Genomic DNA, 17723 nt, shown 5'->3' with positions numbered 1-17723 from the left:
AGAATCGTAAACATTTAAATTGAAAACTTTTTTAAAAAAAGTTTACAAAAATATAAGTGCATTTAAAAAATATTATGCGACACGAAAATGCAGTTCATACAATATTCTGTGTTTTTGAAAGGTTTTATGTCTCTTTTTGAAAGTTTTAGATCAAGAATCAAGAATGTGAGTCGATGAAGACTCTAAGATGACAAACAGACAAACAGAAATCATCAGTGACAAGATGACAGTCGTTACCTGGAGCGGCCGGAGCTTCCTCTCTGCGAGGCGGAGCGGCGACAGTTACTTCGGGCTGCGGCTTCTTTGCTTCAGGTACTTTAAAATATTATCATCGATTTCAGTTTTCTGATAAATGCTCACATCAAGACTCATCAAGAGAAACAGAAATACAGGAAGAAAGGAACAAGCAATCTGAGCAAGGAAAGTCTAAAAATATGACACAAGAACATAAATAAGAGAATATTAAGGAGGTACAGACAGGTAGTGGCAGAAATAAGAGGAGGTATTTGCAAATACCTTTGACCGGCGCTGGAGGCGGAGCTGCAGGCTCAGAGGGTTTCTCCTCTGGTCTCCTGTCAACCTCGGGAACTTAACAGATCAAGAAAGCTCACATTAAAACTGATGGTCAGATCTGCAGTCTACTCTACTTTCTGCAGTACAGAAAGTTGTAGTGAGGGTTAACAAGAGCACAAGAGAGAAGTGAGAAGCAGCAACATGAATAAGAAGAATAAACATGAAGAAGAAGACAGACAGGATTGAAGATAATCACACACTGAGTTACAGCGTAGAGGAAGAAGGTGTTCTGTAAGCAGCAGCTGATGGAGTTTGAAGCGTTAGATGACAAACATGATGGCGAGCTGAGCAGCAGTCCTGATCAGCTGCTCCGTTACACTCAAAGCTTTGATCAACAGCCACAAGCCAGTTCGCCTTTTTAAAAAGCAGTTGTACCTTTTGGAACTTCTTCTCTTCTCTCAAACTGAGTTCTCTCAACTATCTCTTCAACAGGTTTTTTCTCTTCTGGTGAAGAAGAAAAATTAATTTAGAATAAAAACAAGCTGATTCTGACATGTGAGGATGGTCATTAAGACGTTTAATGATCAGAAGTTATGAGGATGAAAGGAACTGCAAAGAAAATTCAATCAGTGAAGAAAAACAGAGACAGATTTATGAATGACATCAGTACAAACACAGACAAACACATAAAAGATGATTTAAGACACAGACAGACAGACTGACAGTTTTTATATCAATGATGGAGTTATTTTATCAGACAGAAGGAGGTTTATACCTGTGACGGAGGAGAACCGAACAGAAACTGTCTCTTCTTGAACGGTCAGACTTTCAAAAGCTACAGTGGATCATTGAAGGATAATCAGCCGTTAGAGATCAAATGTTCAGATGTTTCTTCACTGCAGAGTTACGGTTTGTGCAGAGGAGGATTATGTGAGACAATCAACACACTCGTGGGATAAAAACTCAATCTGACTTTGAATCTGTGAAGCTATTGAATAGTTCTGGTTTTCAAATTTGATTTATAATATTTATAATATATATAAAATAAAATATTCCTTTTACCTAATTTCTGAGAATAATGTGATGTGGGTAAATAAAATAACGGAACAATCAATTCTTAAAATTACCACATTCAGACTATACTTTCATAATTGAGATTAAGCTAAACTTTTTCACATAATCCTCTTCTCTACATTAGTTTCCATTTTGTGACATTTTAAATATATGTACAGATGGTGAATGACTTGTTACTGGAGGTAAATGTTTGAGTTGTTGAGGTGGTATTTGAATTATTAGGAGGGATGATGACTTAATTAATATTCACTGAATTCAAAATGATCACACGGTTATTGAAGGTGAGAGTTAAAGGATGATGATGATGTGATGATGATGATGATGAAGGTTACATTTCAGATGGTTTAAAATTGAATGTTGATGAATAAAATTCAGGAACTTCACACAGAATAAGAATTGACAGTGTTGGAAGTGAATACAGTTAGTTAACATTATCTTGTTTTTGTACCTTTCACTTCTGTTCTTTCTTCATAGTGATAAAACTCAGAGGAATCTTTAGGTGGAAAAAAAATGTATGAATAAAACAAGTGAAGTGAAGTTAAAGTTTAAGTGAAATTGATTAACTTTATCAGTAGAAACTGTCCCTGACTCACCCCTGACAACCAGAGAAGCTGTTTCTGGGATGTGGATTGACGTGTCTGGGACGTCTGAAGGTTTAACGATAAACACTTCAATTAATGCTGAACTCAACCAGAATATTATGTTCAGGTTTACTGTCTGGACAGGTACATGGGCTTTTAAAAATACTCACCCTGAGGAATCTTTCCTAACCCAATCTCTGTAAAGGACAAGGTACAAATGTTATTCTAACTGCTAACTCGGTTTAACTCGAGTATCTTCAGCTGTGTTGTAATGGTACAGACCTTTGCCTGACAGGTAAAGCTCAGCTGTGCTTCGAGCTTCTCCCATCGGCTCCAGACGAGCGATGACCGAGTAAACGCCTGACAGAATGGACACGTGTTACATGCTGATTACATGTTTCGCTAAAATACCTTCAGAAATTATTATTTTTTTACTTTTAAAAATGACAACAAAGCGCTGGTCACACATGTTTCTGTTTATCTAACATTCATCGATCACAACATCTTTGTAATAGTCTTTGTACTGGATTGTTTGCTGTCCCTGACATTCTATCATAACTGTTCATAATAATCTATGATAGTGTCCTCCATTTCGGACTCATGAGGTCTCCATCCAACAGCATTCAGAGGCACAAAATTATCACATTTTGGGGGACAATTGTTGTACCCAGGTCCCAATAATACCCACGGCAAAACATATTTCAAAAATATTATTTTACAAACAATTTCTTGACACCCCTCCAAACTAAAACCAGACTACAGGAAAAAACAGCAACTAATATAAGCATCACAAAAATGGTGAAACCATTGTACTTTATGGCAATAATTGCAAGTGATAATATAATGCAAAAATTATCGTATTTGGATGATAATCATCAAAATTCAGCAAAACTGACCCAAAAGATTTCATTGTATTTTCTTAAACTTGTTACTTAAAGTGACTCCATTGAAATTTGCTCACTTTGCAACAAAATGTCACTATTTTGATTTCTGGTGTGACCAGCTCTTTAATCAATTACACCTCATATTCATGATTGAAGATCATTTATGCTTTTTGATGGTTAAAACATCGTGATCATCATGATCACGATGTTTGGAATGGCCTCAAACTAAATGCTAAAACTGCATAATTAAAAAAAAAACATTTTTATTTGTCAGACTTGTGCAGCCCAAAACCTTTTTTGCAAAATAAATTTCACCCCTAAAATCTTAGATAGCCAAACAGATAAAAAGTTTCTTCTTCTTAAATACTTAAAAAAAGGGGGAAAATACTGTCTGTAAAATCTACAGTTTAAGTTGATTTTTTGACAAACCTTCATCCTTCGGGGTTACGTTGCGGATGGTCATAAAGTGCCGCCGACCCTCAGTCCTGAAGTTATATTTCGGGCTCTCTTTAAGCTCCCATGAGTCTTTGTACCATGTGACGGTGGCGTTGTCGAAGGACAACTCGCACTCGAAGGTGGCCGAGTGGCGTTCATTGACCTCGATGCTTCTGATGCATTTAGTGAACTGAATTTGGTCGGCTAGAACCAGACAACCAGAGTTAACTGCTGATTTCACAATAATAGAGGCATGTTAGTTTATTACAGCAACTATCTTATTGATTTTATGTTATTATTTACATATTAGGACGCTCTTTTGAGGAGTTTTGACTGATTGTTAAGTATAAAAGAAACACAGAACAAAAACAGGTAACAGACAACCACAAAACACAGAAATAAAGTCATCAGATGAGAACCAGTTGGTTCAAAGAGGTCAGTCGGAGTTAGTTTGGAGTTGTACTGCTTACCTGTCTTGTAACCAGTTCCTGATAATAAAATAAAAGATTGGGACATGAGGACACATTACAGACGACAATCATTGGACTGACAAGAAGTCCAAAAACTCAGACTCCTACCTGTGACGGTCAGCTTGGCGTTGGAGATGTGAGGACCACACACCACGCGGTAGTTGCCCTGATCTTTGACCAGGCAGTTCTTGATCTTCAGGTAATGGTGGTCCCCAACACTGCTGATCTCATACTTGTCACTGTTGTCCAGTTTCTGTGTGCCCTTGTACCAGGTGAGTGTGATCTCTGGGTAATTGATCTTGATCTGACACTCAAAGGTGACACTCTGGTTCTCGGGGGTCGTCTGGTCGCTGATGTCCTCTATCACAGAGACGGGCTGAGGGTTTAAAATTGGTAATAATCGAGTCATTGAACTCCGACAGGTTGAACTTTACAGACAAAGCTACATGGTTACATTCAGTCTCTACTGTGATGATCTGATCTGCAGAAATCTGTCAGAGGAGTGTTGAAACAACGGTGTTGGCTGTGTTGAGATACCTCCGTGCCGACGCGTCCCTCCAGCTGCTGAATGAGTCGGGCCATGTCCTCTTCTTCAACCCGTCCGCCATGCTCCACCTCCTGCGATGGGAACAATATCGATTGGTAAATCTTGAATTCTTTCTATACAACAATTGGGGTTAGAGGCCTTTGCTTGTTCTTTTATACCTCTTTTAGACCCTGTGCTAACTTCGCTTTAGTCAGAGTCAAGAAGTGTGCTACACTTCTTTTTGAATTTCATTTTCAAAACAAAACTATAATCCTGACATGACATTTTTAATTCCACCCAAACCACTGCAGATGACCTGTCATCAGGACCAGTTAAAAGTCTCTCACCGCTCTTCCAGTCTCCATCTCCTTCTCCCTCTTCAGGAACTCGACGGCCTGCAGGATGGCACGGAAGTCGTGGATGTTGTGCTCACGCAGGATCCTCTCGTAGTCTTTGGGGTCGTGACCTCTCAGCAACTCCACAATGTCGATCTCTCCTTCTTTCTTGGGACTCTTCTGCTTTGAAGGAGTCCTGACAAATAACAAATAGACAGTCAGAGAAGGTGTCTTCCTCTCAACAAGACCCGTGTATGGATTCTTTGACAAAAATCAAATCAATCAATTATTTTTTACTTCTTCAGCTTTGTCCTTATGTCTCCAAATCCTTCCACGTCTTCTTTTTTGGTGACCTCCATCTCAGCGCCACACTCAATCTCTCCATGTTTGTTGGTTGCAACACATCTGTAGAGACCGGCATCAGATTTGGTTACCTCCTTGATCTCCATTTTGGCATCCTGACCCTTGTGCACGATGGAGATACGACCACCAGGGGTGATCTGCCTCCATTTGCCCTTCATCCACTTCACACTGGGGATTGGGTCACCTCCGATCTTGGCGATGAAGGTTGCAGTGCCCTCTGAGAAGACAAAATAAGAATGTATGAAGAAGAAACTCTACTTGTTCAGCTTCTTAAAAGAAACCTCATCTGTCCTACAGTTCTTTAAAGGTCAATCTACCGTTGTGCAAGAGGGAGCATAACCAGAGACTGGAAATGATTATTTTTGTAAATGTTGATCAGTAGAGCTCCCAGGTCATTTACAGTCAACTTACTCTCAGTGACAGAAACATTTTTAGGTTCCTCGATGAAGAAAAGGTTGTCGAGCCTCTTCACAGGGGCACCTACAGCCGGGGCTGCAGCCGGGGCAGCAGCCTCACCCGGGGCCACCGTGGCTCCTTTGTCTGAAACGAAATCTCAAAGGTGAGTTGTCACATTTGACCAACACCAAATGGCCCAATCAGAACCTCAAGCCTGTTTTGTTGTCAATAAAGTAGTCAGATTCTTTATTGGGCACCATAGAGCACTGAGGGTAAACAGTCATCACAAAAACTGTTTTCTACAAACTGATGTTGTTACCTTTCACAGTGACCCTGGACTTGCAGAAGTCACTGCCGGTAGGATTGCTGGCTTTGCAGAGGTAATCTCCTGCATCAGTCTTTGACACTGGACTGACCTCCAGACAGGCCTGTCCACCAACAAATGTGATTCTGGTATTTCCACTGGATTTCAGTTCCCTCCTGTCCTTCATCCATTGGATGGTAAGAGGAGGAGAGCCGCTGACGTGGCATTTCAGGCTCAGCTTCTCGCCCTCGTTCACCGTTACCGGCTCCAGAGGGATGTCGATTTTGGGAGCCTGGCCAGATTCTGAGGGAGTGATGGGAAGTAAGAAAGACAGCTACAGATACTTTCAAACAGTAACAGGATGGACAGAACATGGAGACTCCTCTGCAGTATTTCGCAGAAACCTTTATATGGAGTCTTTGTACTCAATTCTGCAAGAACCTTTCATTATCTGACTAGAACCTGAAATGGACTAACCTACACAAATCTCAGGTTAAAGTTTAAATCTCTCAGTTAGTTACCTCTGTTTCAGATTCTTAAATGGTCTATTCCATGCAAAATGGATTCCTCCTGGACACAAATGCAATGCTTTGCAGCTTCATCCAGTTTTAATCCTGCTCTGCATGTAGCATAGTCTGTAGTCAGCTAACAGATGGGAGTTGATGTTAAAATGTTATAAATATCTTTTGAATGAAACATTTTAACTCCTTTCCAAGCAGTGACCATGTAAGGTAACTTACTAAAGAAACCAGCTATCTTAGTGGCCTTTTTTGGCTGGCAATTGACTGCAGAACAAAAACTGAATAGGTCAATTCCCAGTGACTCCCAAAATGACATATGTATATCACTGTTTCCAAAATAATATGGCTATTACAGCTGACAAGTACCGACTTACCAGACCTTCCTTGTAGAGTGGCAGTTTGGTTAGGCTGAGGCAAGAAAACCTCTTGGCTAGGTTTATGGAAACATCATCGTTTCAGTTGAAATAATGATGTCACTTATGTATTTTGACTTAAGAATGCACATATGTAATGTATGTAACTTCTCCACACCACACACCACCTGACTCTTGATACTACATCACCTGACTTTTTGCTGCCATAATTATTACTATGGCCAAATGTAAATATGGGTCATAATTAGTCGGAACAGCATGTTACCTTGCCAGCCAAGCTCACCAACCAGCCCCAAAAGATCACTAAGTCAGAAAGCTTCCATGGCACCAACATAATCAAAACATGTTCATGACTGCCATTTGTTTCATTTTGATTGGCTGAAGAAAGATACAGCAGTTGCTGCTCATGTTTTAATATTTTTCCTGATGTCTTTAATTAAAATGCCGCAGAGATCCAGAACAATTTAAGGTGGAACAACTAGGAAAAGATTCTACCTGACAATCTTTTGACTTTCAAAGGGAGTGCACTACAGATAATAAAGCCCCGTCAATATCAGTTTCAACAAAATGACAGATGAAGATTAACTGACACAGTCGTACCTGTGATGTTGAGAGAAACTCGACATGAAGCCTGTCCGGCCTCGTTGGTGGCAGTGCAGGTGTACACACCGCTGTCAGAGGACAAAGTGTCTCTGACACTCAGCGTGGCCAAGTTGTTCTGAAAACTGACATCATATTTGTCAGAGCCATAGATTTCGCTGTTGTCCTTAAACCAGGTGACAGTCAGTGGCTGGGAACCAGAAACCCGACTCTCCATCTTCACCGTCTTACCCACAGAATCCACCATGGACTCAGAGGGCCTCTTGGTGAAGTTTGGAGGGACTTTACGCTCTGTTAGTGGGGGAGAAAATGAAGAAAATTAAACCACAAAGTGACACGAAGAAATGTTTCGAAAATTTTAATTAAAATATCATTCACCAGGCCACTGGGCCTTTACCGTTGCATTCCGGGAAACATAGAGCCACGGCACTTAAGACAACATGAAAGTGCGACACAAAGCGAACAAATTCAGAATATTCACCATTGACAAACACATCGACCTGTCTGTGAATCTCTTTTTTCAGCAAGTAAATATTTATCCGACCCAACCATCTAAAACATCATTAAATCTTTTTCTTTCCAAAACCAGCCAGCTGTACAAACAACAACAATGTCACCTGGACTTTTTAGATGTTACAACACTCCTTCTGGTTACCAACAATCACAGGACCACAGGAAACGATAACTTCACTGGAGGTTAGCATTAGTAACTGGGATCATGAGTCAAATGAAGGGAAATGTTACTGTGTTACCTATTTTAACATGAGCATGACAGGTGTCAGTTCCTTCAGCATTGGAAATTTCGCAAGTGTATTTTCCTGCTGCCGCAACCCTGTCGCTGTTTAGGACCTCCAGAGTGCAGGAAGAGTTGGTGGTTTTGACATTGTACTGGTACGAAGCCCAGATCGGCTTGTCGTCCTTCTTCCATGTCACGTAAACCCTCTGGCTGCCGGTGTACGTGCACAAGAGCCTCAAGGGTTTACCCAGCTCGTGGCTGACGTCCTCCAGTTTCTTGACAAATCGAACAGGTTCTGAGAGAAGCAATGTTGAAATCAGTCATAGAAACCACTGATCTTTACATGCGAAGGACGAGAGACTATGTGACTGCGCAGTATCCAGGAATCCAGGATGTTCTCATGTAGAAAGAGAGTCTATGTGGAGAGAGGAGGATTTACCCGTACGTGAAGGTGAGGAAGGTTAAGTTTAGCATTGGATAAGCTATGTGAGTGCCTTTGTTACCTCTAGCAATTAATCACTTCATGCATGAAAGAACTGCTGAGAAAAAAAGCACTGTGGAGTTAAGGTTAGTGTTACCTAGCTTGACATATGCATGGCAGATATCAGAGCCTTGGGTGTTGGAGATTTCACAAGTATATCTTCCATGAGCTTCTTCTCGGTCGCTGTTGAGGACGTCCAGCACACAGCTGCAGTCTGTGGTCTTGACATTGTACTGATAAGAGGCCCAGATCGGCCCCCCATCTTTCTTCCAGCTCACGTTCACTCTTTGGCTGCCGGTGAAGGCGACTCTAAGAGTCAGCGGCTCACCGACTCTGAACGTAGTGTTTTCCAGCTTCCTGATGAAGCGAGCAGGTTCTGTGAGGAGCAGTGAGGGTTGTTAGAGGCAAAGGTGAGCAAGCAGAACTATTAATGATAATCAGTTAGCCTTATTGTAATTATGTAAAGTGGCGTAGAGAGTATGGCATATAGAGCCAGAGTTTCATCCTACTCCTGGATTAGTAGCTCAGTGGTGTTACAGACAGCCTGTTTCTTCCATTTGTCGTTCTGAATGCATGACTGCAATCTAAGTTCATGGTGCCCTTTTTTATTTTATCACATTTATCTGTCAGTGTCCATGACAAAAACCTTCAAGCACAAGCAAAGTGTCAAAGTGCTTTATTCTAGATTTTACTGTTTTCATTTGGAGCCCAGAGGGACAAAAACTTCAATTTATCTCAAAGATTTCCGACACGAACCGGGAACATTAACATGTCAATGGGTCCATGTTATCAGCACTTGGAAAGAATCTGCAGACTGTACTGCAATGGGTCTGTGGGGACACATCCACTTATACAGGCATCCATTTCCACCTCTCTGACTACATACTTAAGTAGATTCAGCTTCAGAGATGGACAACATCCTCACTGAGCTTCTATGGCTCTAGTGTTTGCAGTTTGTCCTGCAGCGTTGGCATTTTCAATGGATTGTTTGGACAATGGAAGGAAGGAAAATATCCTTGAGGCTGTTGCTGTAGTACCCGCGAGTCCACCAATTTGGTCAGGTTTCTTGCAGAAACATTTACGACTTTTGATCAGACATGTTCTCGATTAGAAGAGCGCTGTGATGGTGGCAATGGGGACAAAGGACAATGATAAACACAGACTACTGCCACCTGGTGGTATGGCAAGTTATTACTTCTCAAGCAGGCGCAGAACATGGAAGCTAGTTGGCTGTTGGTTGTCTCTGATGTGTGAGCAAGTGCAGCTTTTTGGCCAAGACACAGGCGACATTGAGGTGGTGCAACAGTAGGCCTTCGTCGCCACTAGTTTCTGGAGGGAAACCAGTACAACAGAGGCTAATCTGGGAGTAAGATGAAACTTTAGCTTTCCATGGCTAGCATTAGCAAATGTTTATTGATTAGCATCCTTGAATGTGGGCGCTGTGGTGGGTTGTGGGGGTTGTACCTTTCTTGGGGGTTTTACAAAAGACATAAGCGTCACAGATGGCAGAACCTTCTTTGTTAGAAACTTGACATGAATAGAGCCCAGCTGCTTCTTCTCTGTCACTGTTGAGGACTTCCAAAATGCACGAGGATTCTGTGGTCTTGACATTGTATTTGTATGAGGCCCAGATCGGTTTGCTGTCCTTCATCCAGCTCACGTGCAGCAGCTGACTGCCAGTGAACGTGCACGTCAGAGTCAGAGGATCACCCAGACGGAACGATGTGTCATCAAGCTTTTTCACAAAGCGCACAGGTTCTGAGAGGAGCAACATTATTTTAGTCATGTAATGTAGCTACAAATGTTAGCTGATCAGTGAGTGTGTTAGGAGGCAGTTACCCAGTCTGACATGAGCGTGACAGATAGCAGAGCTGCTAGCATTGGATATTTCACAGGAATATCTCCCAGCAGCCTCCTCTCTGTCACTGTTCAGAACCTCCAAGACACAGGAGCTGTTTGTAGTCTTGACGTTGTACTTGTAGGAAGCCCAGATCGGTTTGCCATCTTTTGTCCAGCTTACGTGCACGTGCTGGCTGCCCGTGTACATAACCTGAAGCTTCAGAGGCTCGCCAACCCTAAAGGTCAGATCATCCAGCTTTTTCACAAAGCGTACGGGTTCTAGGAGAGGCAAGGACGTTAGTGGTTAGTTGCTTGTCAACTACTGAGAAAAATTAGTGAGATTTTGTGATAAAGGATAAGCAAGTAATCTATCATCGTGATCAAATAGGGCTCATTGTTTTCAGTTTTTAATGACTTTGAGCAAAAACAAAAACAACTAGTTTTTAATATTCCACTTCCTGAAATTAACATTTACTGCACTTAACTGTAAACTGGGTTCTTTGGAAAGTTGAAGTGAAAATAAACTTGTGCTGCAAATTTGGTATTTTTGTAATCTTTGCGTAAAATCTGCTTCACTAATATTTTCTGATGCAGTTCTTTCAATATTCAGGAGGCAGAGGTCATTACAATTTCTGCTTTTGCAAAGAATTTTCTGGAGGTTTTGGATCCTCGAAAACAAAACAAAAAGAAATGTGCACATGTTGGAAGTGGCAACAATTGAAATCAATCATTTTGAATGTATTTTGAAATTTCTTGGTATTTTTGGGCATTTACTCCAACAAACTCCTTCGAGGAGTTGAATACATTTCAACTTAAACTTGGTCAGCTTATTCAAATGACCTAAGCAATGAAAAGTTGTTAAATGATTGCACAATTATTGCAGTGTTACAGATAATTGTTAATTGTTACTCAAATATATATTGTTCATTCTGCATATCATTTGTTGTAATCTAAATTAAGTTGGTGTTTGGTAGCACACAGATATTTTTTTTCTTTTTTTTAAAAATAAAACTGAAAACATGAACTCTTTGTCTGACCCTTTATTTTACCTAGTTTGACTTGTGCGTTGCAGATTGCTGTGTTCTGAGAGTTAGAAATTTCGCAGGAGTATTTTCCTGCTGCCTCCAGACGATCACTGTTGAGGACTTCCAAGACACAGCTGTTATCTGTGGTCTTGACATTGTACTTGTACGAGGCCCAGATCGGTTTGCCGTCCTTTCTCCAGTTCACATGGACCCGAGGGCTGGCACTATAAGCGCAGTACAGCGACAGGGGCCGACCGAGCATGAAAGTGGTGTCTTCCAGCTCTTTAATAAAGCGCACAGGTTCTATAGGAGGCAACAGTGGTGTTAGTTGCATGTTTATTACGTTACAGCAAGCAAATGCAAGTTTATGTGACAGGACTTATTTGCAGAGTAAAGTTCTTAAATAATCTAAAACCAGAAAAAGGATGGTGCAGTTGTTAGTGGCTTTACCTATCTTAACCAGAGCATGACAGATATCTGTGCCCTCCGAGTTGGAAATTTCGCAAGAGTATTTCCCAACAGCTTCTGGACGGTCGCTGTTGAGAACTTCCAGGGTGCTAGAAAAGTTGGTTGTCTTAACGTTGTATTTGTAAGATGCCCAGATGGGTTTGCCGTCCTTCATCCAGCTGACATAAATCCTCTGGCTGCCAGTGAATGTGCACTCCAGCATCAGAGGATGGCCGATTTTATAGTAGGTGTTTCTCAGTTTTCTCACAAAGCGAACAGGTTCTGAGAAATCAATTAGCAATGGTGGTGTTAGATAAAAAAGCATGCGCAAATGACTCAAGTGATTTTTATGCTGAGGTAATGAGGTGAGTTGCTCAGGAGCTTTACCTAGCTTTGCATTAGCATGGCAGATATCGGTTCCTCCAGCGTTGGAAATTTCACACGTGTATTTTCCGACAGCCTCTTGTCTGTCGCTGTTGAGGACTTCCAGGATACAGGTGTCGTTGGTGGTCTTGACGTTATACTTGTATGAAGCCCAGATCAGTTTGCCGTCCTTCTTCCAAGTCACGTTTACTCTCTGACTGCCAGTGTACATGCACTTAAGGGTCAAAGGTTCGCAGAGTCTGAAATAAGTGTCTTCCAGCTTTTTCACGAAGCGAGCCGGCTCTGAGAGGAGTAATGGTTGGGTTAGTTGCATGTTGCTGACATTATGTTAGCAGGCAGGCAATTGAGATCTTATAGGAGTTTCAACTGACTGAGATCATTTTTTGTCCTATTAGACTCCTGTATCTATTAGAAAAGAGCAGGAGTGTTAGTTGATGAATAAAAGCAAATTTGTGACTTTACCTAGGCTGACACAAGCATGGCAGATGTCAGTTCCAGCTCCGTTGGAGATTTCGCAAGTGTATCTTCCAGCTGCCTCGGGCCTGTCGCTGTTGAGGACGTCCAGGATGCAGGTTGAATCAGTAGTTTTAACATTATACTGATAAGAAGCCCAAATCAGCTTGCCATCCTTTTTCCACGTGACATTGACCCTCTGGCTTCCGGTATATGAGCAGACTAGTTTCAGTGGCTGACCCACTATGAAAGTTGTGTCCTCCAGCTTCTTGATAAAGCGCACAGGTTCTGAGAGAAGCAATGTTGATGTTAGAAAAGCGACCATTGTTATGCTTGCATGCATGCATCTATGCCTCTATGCCAAAGTTAATTCTTTAAAGGATGAAATGTAACAGAAGGCACTGCTAAGAGAAGGCTACGTTAGTACTTGTACATATTTAAATTGAGGCAATCTTTAGGTCTCTAGTGAGGGACTTTACATTATAGAAAGTTCTATCAACTGAATAAAATATCTGTAAAACTTGATGCAAAATCCCAGCAGGAAAAGAAAGTGTATAAAATGAGCATCACCTTTCACTGTCACTTTACAGCTGGCAGAGGATGAACCGACCCGGTTCTCTGCCTTGCAGATGTAATCACCATGATCGAACTTGGTTGATTTGGCTAGTCTCAAAGTGGCGACACTGTTTGCAAAGTCCATCGTGAAACCGTTGGACCTGCGCAACTGTGTATCAGCTTTAAACCAAGAAACGGAGATGTCAGGCGTTCCCGCGATACGGCATTTCAGGGTAACCGCATCACCCATGGTTACCTCCACTGGCTCCATCTTTTCAACAAAGTATGGTCGTTCTAAAGTGAAAGATGATGATGATGATGATTTAGTAAAACTACAGATGTTGAGTTGTGGAAGAATGAATGAATGAACTAATGAATGAATGAATGAATGAATTATAACAGCTGAAAACACATTTATGTTAATGACTTTACCTAGAATTGACACTTGTGCTTCACATCTGTCACTCCCAACTCCGTTGTCTATCTCGCAAGTGTATCTACCAGCTGCTTCCATCCTGTCAGCATTAAGAACCTCCAGGATGCAGGAGGTGTCTGTGGTGATCACATTGTACTGATACGAGGCCCAGATGAGTTTACCGTCCTTCTTCCAGGTCACATTTACCCTGGGTGTTCCAGCAAATGTAACCTCAAGTCTCAGAGGCTTTCCCTTTTCAGAAGAGATGTCTCTCAGCTTCTTGACGAAGTGGACTGGTTCTGAGAGAGGTAATTCCATTATCAGTTACACAAAATTCACTTTATGGAAGTTCACAGGTGGATAAAAAAAAAAGATATCTTTTATGCTAACAAACCTTTCACAAACAGGTAAACTGGGCAGCTTTCCTTCCCTGCATCGTTAATGATCTGGCAGGTGTACTCTCCAGCGTGGGACTTCTCGACTTTATGAATCACCAAAGTGGCGACATCACTCTTCAGGGAAATCTCGCAGCCTCTTCCATGCTGCATCTCTTTGGCTCCCCTGAACCACTTGACTTTCAGGGGGGCACTGCCCTTCACTTTAGCCATGAAAGAAACATTTTTGCCAGGCAATGTTTCCTTCACTTCAGGTGTTTCCACAAAAGATGGAGGTTCTAGTTCCAAATAAAAAAAGACATGTTTTAAGATATTCGTTACTTCCTGTAAGGAACCTGATCCCGTGCGTATGAAAACATCCTTGAAATGTTCTCGACTTTATTTACATCTACTGACCTGTCACATTCATTGAAGCACTTGTCTCACTGGCTCCTGCAGTGTTTACAGCTTTACATGTGTATTTGCCAGAATCAGACATCTTGATTGCTGGTACTCTCAGTTTGCAGTTATTATCGGTGCAGCTAATGTCATAGTTTGGCCCACTCTTGATCTCCTGGCCGTTGTGGAACCAGGATGTCGTTAAAGGAGCAGAGCCAGTGACCTTACACTCCATCTCACCAGGCTTACCCACAACAAGGTGGGTGTCTCTCAGCTTCCTGATGAAACTCGGTGGAATCAACTTATCTATTGTCAAAAGAACAAGAAGTTTTAAAGCATTGCTGAGCTAACTGCTGATTAAGAGGATAATAACACTTTGTGAGAGGGCAGGTACATAATGGTCACCAACCTGAGATAGAGAGCTTAGTTTTGCAAGAGGCTGTACCAACAGGGTTTGAAACCTCGAGCTTGAACTCTCCAGAATCTGCTTTATCAGCAGATCGAATCTTCAGTGTGGCAACCTTCTTTGTAAAGGACATCTGGTACTTTGCACCAGCAGAGAGCTCTTTGTTATCCTTAAACCACTTAGTTTTCAGTTCTGGTGAGCCAGATACCGTGACTTCAAGAGCTGCATTTTCTCCTGACTTCACGCTCAAGGACTCTGGGCTATCCACGATAGAAGCGGGTTCTAGAAATTAGGGAAGAAGTCGTTAAGCTATATGGATCCTTACACTGCCAATGGTGGTGATATAATGAAGTCTGGAGTTCTACAAACCTAGAACAGTCACTTGGGAGACAGACTCCACGACTCCAGAGTCGTTCCTCAGCCGGCAGGTGTATTTACCAGCTGTGGTTGACTCGGCCTTGGGCACTACAAGTGTGACCACATTGTTTTCAAAGGTGATCTTCCTGTTGTCACCGTCTCTGAGAATATGGTCTTTATCTTGAACCCAAGACACAGTCAACGGCTCAGCGCCCTTCACTGTAGCAGTCAGTGTCAGCTGCTGCCCGACTCTCACTGACTGATCCACCAGTTTCTTGACAAATGCTGGTTGTTCTGAATATCAATGGAAAGATCATAGGTGAGGGAAGGTAATCGCACTAAAGCTAAGCTTGAGGTACTGGCCACTGATTCTGTACTAACCTTTGAGGCTAATGGTAGTGCGGCAGGCTCCAGTTCCTACACTGTTTGACACTTTGCACTCATAAAGACCAGCATCATCCTGCTCCAGTTTAATAATGTGAAGCGCAGCAGAGCTGCCCTCATTGACCATCTTATATTTCCTGCTCTCCTTCAGTGGTCTTTTGTCTTTGTACCAGTTAACCTGGAGAGGTAGAGTGCCGTACATCTCACAGTGAAGGCTGGCATCTTTCCCTTTAAATGTCTCAACTGGGCTTGGAGTTTTAGTGAAGGATGGGGACTCTGTAAAATATATCGACACATATTATGGGATAGAAATTCTTGTTGAGGATCATGCTTATGTTCAGTCCATGCCAGAGCGATCCATCCAAGTGTAGAAAAACAAAGAGCACTCGTGAGAGGAAACACGCGCCTATGTTCATGCTAGGATAGGAGAGTAGGTCAAGTCATACGGAGATCTGAGAAATTAACATGAAAAAGGTATGTCACTGGTATACTAGACTGGATCATTCCATCATCAATAGGGGACAACTTATCTTTAAAAAAGAGGTCACACTCAGACTCATGCTATCCAACACACTGGAGGACAAAAATCTCATTTTTGACCGGAACAGAAGGCCGTTGGGCTCCATGCTGAAGTTTTAAGACAGGGTACCAAATGCATTCAGCGAAGGTTTATGTGAAATATCAAAATCTGCATCATGGGGGATTTTCATTCCTTCTTTTTCATGCTAGTTCAGAGGTGGCAAAATCCACAAGACTGGAGATTGAATATATTCAATAGCTGACCTTGAACCGTGAGAATGGTGCTGCAGCTTGCACTGCCAGCATCATTATGAGCCTCACAGGTGTAGACTCCGTTATCCTCAAACCTTGTGGTGCGCAGCTGGAGGTACGCAGTCGAGTCCACAAACATTACTCTATAGTTGTTTCCGTCAGTTAGCTTTTGCTCATTTTTGTACCAGCACATGTTCAGAGAGCGTGAGCTGGTGAACTTGCATTCGAAACGGTGTCCCTCACACTGCTTCACAAAGGTAGTGGGAGGAAGTTTCTGGACGAACTGTGGAGGTTCTGCAAAGTCAAAAAAAGTTCAAGTTACAATCATCAGCATGAAGTAACACGTGAGCATCAGAGGAGCGAATGGAGGTTGCAGACTGGTGGCTGGATGCTGTAACAGATGAAGACATAGATATTCCTGGTGTGAAAAGAGAGGGTAAGATGTTTGGGGAAATGAAGAATGAGGAGCTGTAAAAATGGAGGAAAAAAGATGGAGTTAATTGAGTGGTGATGGTGGTGTGGACAAAAAAAAAGAATAGTCCAACCTTTCACCAACAACTCTGCGGCACTCTTCACTGTGCCTGCGTCGTTGCTAACTTGGCAAGAATAAATCCCAGACTGCAGAGTCCCAACTGAGTTCAGCTCTACAGAGGAGGAATATTTCTGCAATCTTATCATACATGATGGCCCTGTGATGAGTTCGATGTCATCCTTGAACCATTTCACTGTGAATGGAGGCGTTCCTTCAAAGACACTTCTGAAGAGTACCGAAGACTTTGGGATAACAGCCTGAGACTCAGGCTCAGCTACGAATCTTGGTGGCACTAAAACCCACACAGAGAAATGATTACGATACATGACTAACATCCCGTGAGTAAATAAATGTGATAAAGTCGACCTCTGGATGCTAACCTTTAGCTGTGAGCACTCCGCTGCACAGACAGCCCCCAGCATCGTTGATAACTTTACAGGAATACTCTCCAGTATCAGCACCTTCAGTCAGCTTTAACTCCAGTGACAAACTGTTTTCAACATGCGTAAGTTTATATTTGTAGCTGTTGGTGATTTTTTGTTTCCCTTTGCTCCATTCAACCAACAATGGAAGAGAACCGGCCACTTTGCACTCCATGGTAACCACCGAACCCATAATTGCTTGAATGTTTGTTAATTTCCGAATGAACATCGGAGGAATAACCTCGTCTGTTTAGATTCAAATTAAAAGATCATTAGAATCAGAGAAAAGATGCAACTTCTACAACTTTGTCCAAACAAAAAATATCTTACAAACCTAAAACTACCAGTACGACTTTACAGCTGCAAG

At 42.0% G+C, this 17723-nt stretch overlaps 1 protein-coding gene across 1 annotated transcript in view; it reads right to left on the bottom strand.

The window, feature by feature from the left end:
• The window catches only part of ttn.1 (titin, tandem duplicate 1), a 172815-nt gene that overhangs the window by 109499 nt on the left and 45593 nt on the right, over positions 1-17723 (bottom strand). The window contains exons 53-67 of the mRNA XM_037108979.1: positions 7377-7667; positions 5897-6184; positions 5593-5721; positions 5116-5398; positions 4831-5014; positions 4495-4575; positions 4066-4333; positions 3482-3691; positions 2451-2528; positions 2339-2365; positions 2181-2234; positions 2036-2080; positions 949-1017; positions 517-588; positions 238-315 (exon numbers count right to left, since the gene is read on the bottom strand). Of these exons, the coding sequence (XP_036964874.1) occupies positions 238-315; positions 517-588; positions 949-1017; positions 2036-2080; positions 2181-2234; positions 2339-2365; positions 2451-2528; positions 3482-3691; positions 4066-4333; positions 4495-4575; positions 4831-5014; positions 5116-5398; positions 5593-5721; positions 5897-6184; positions 7377-7667 (2157 nt within the window). The remainder of the gene's footprint in view (positions 1-237; positions 316-516; positions 589-948; positions 1018-2035; positions 2081-2180; positions 2235-2338; positions 2366-2450; positions 2529-3481; positions 3692-4065; positions 4334-4494; positions 4576-4830; positions 5015-5115; positions 5399-5592; positions 5722-5896; positions 6185-7376; positions 7668-17723) is intronic.

The sequence above is a fragment of the Acanthopagrus latus genome, chromosome 9 (assembly GCF_904848185.1).
Source record: "Acanthopagrus latus isolate v.2019 chromosome 9, fAcaLat1.1, whole genome shotgun sequence".
Classification (NCBI taxonomy): Eukaryota; Metazoa; Chordata; class Actinopteri; order Spariformes; family Sparidae; genus Acanthopagrus; species Acanthopagrus latus.
This window is presented reverse-complemented; position numbering and strand designations above follow the sequence as displayed.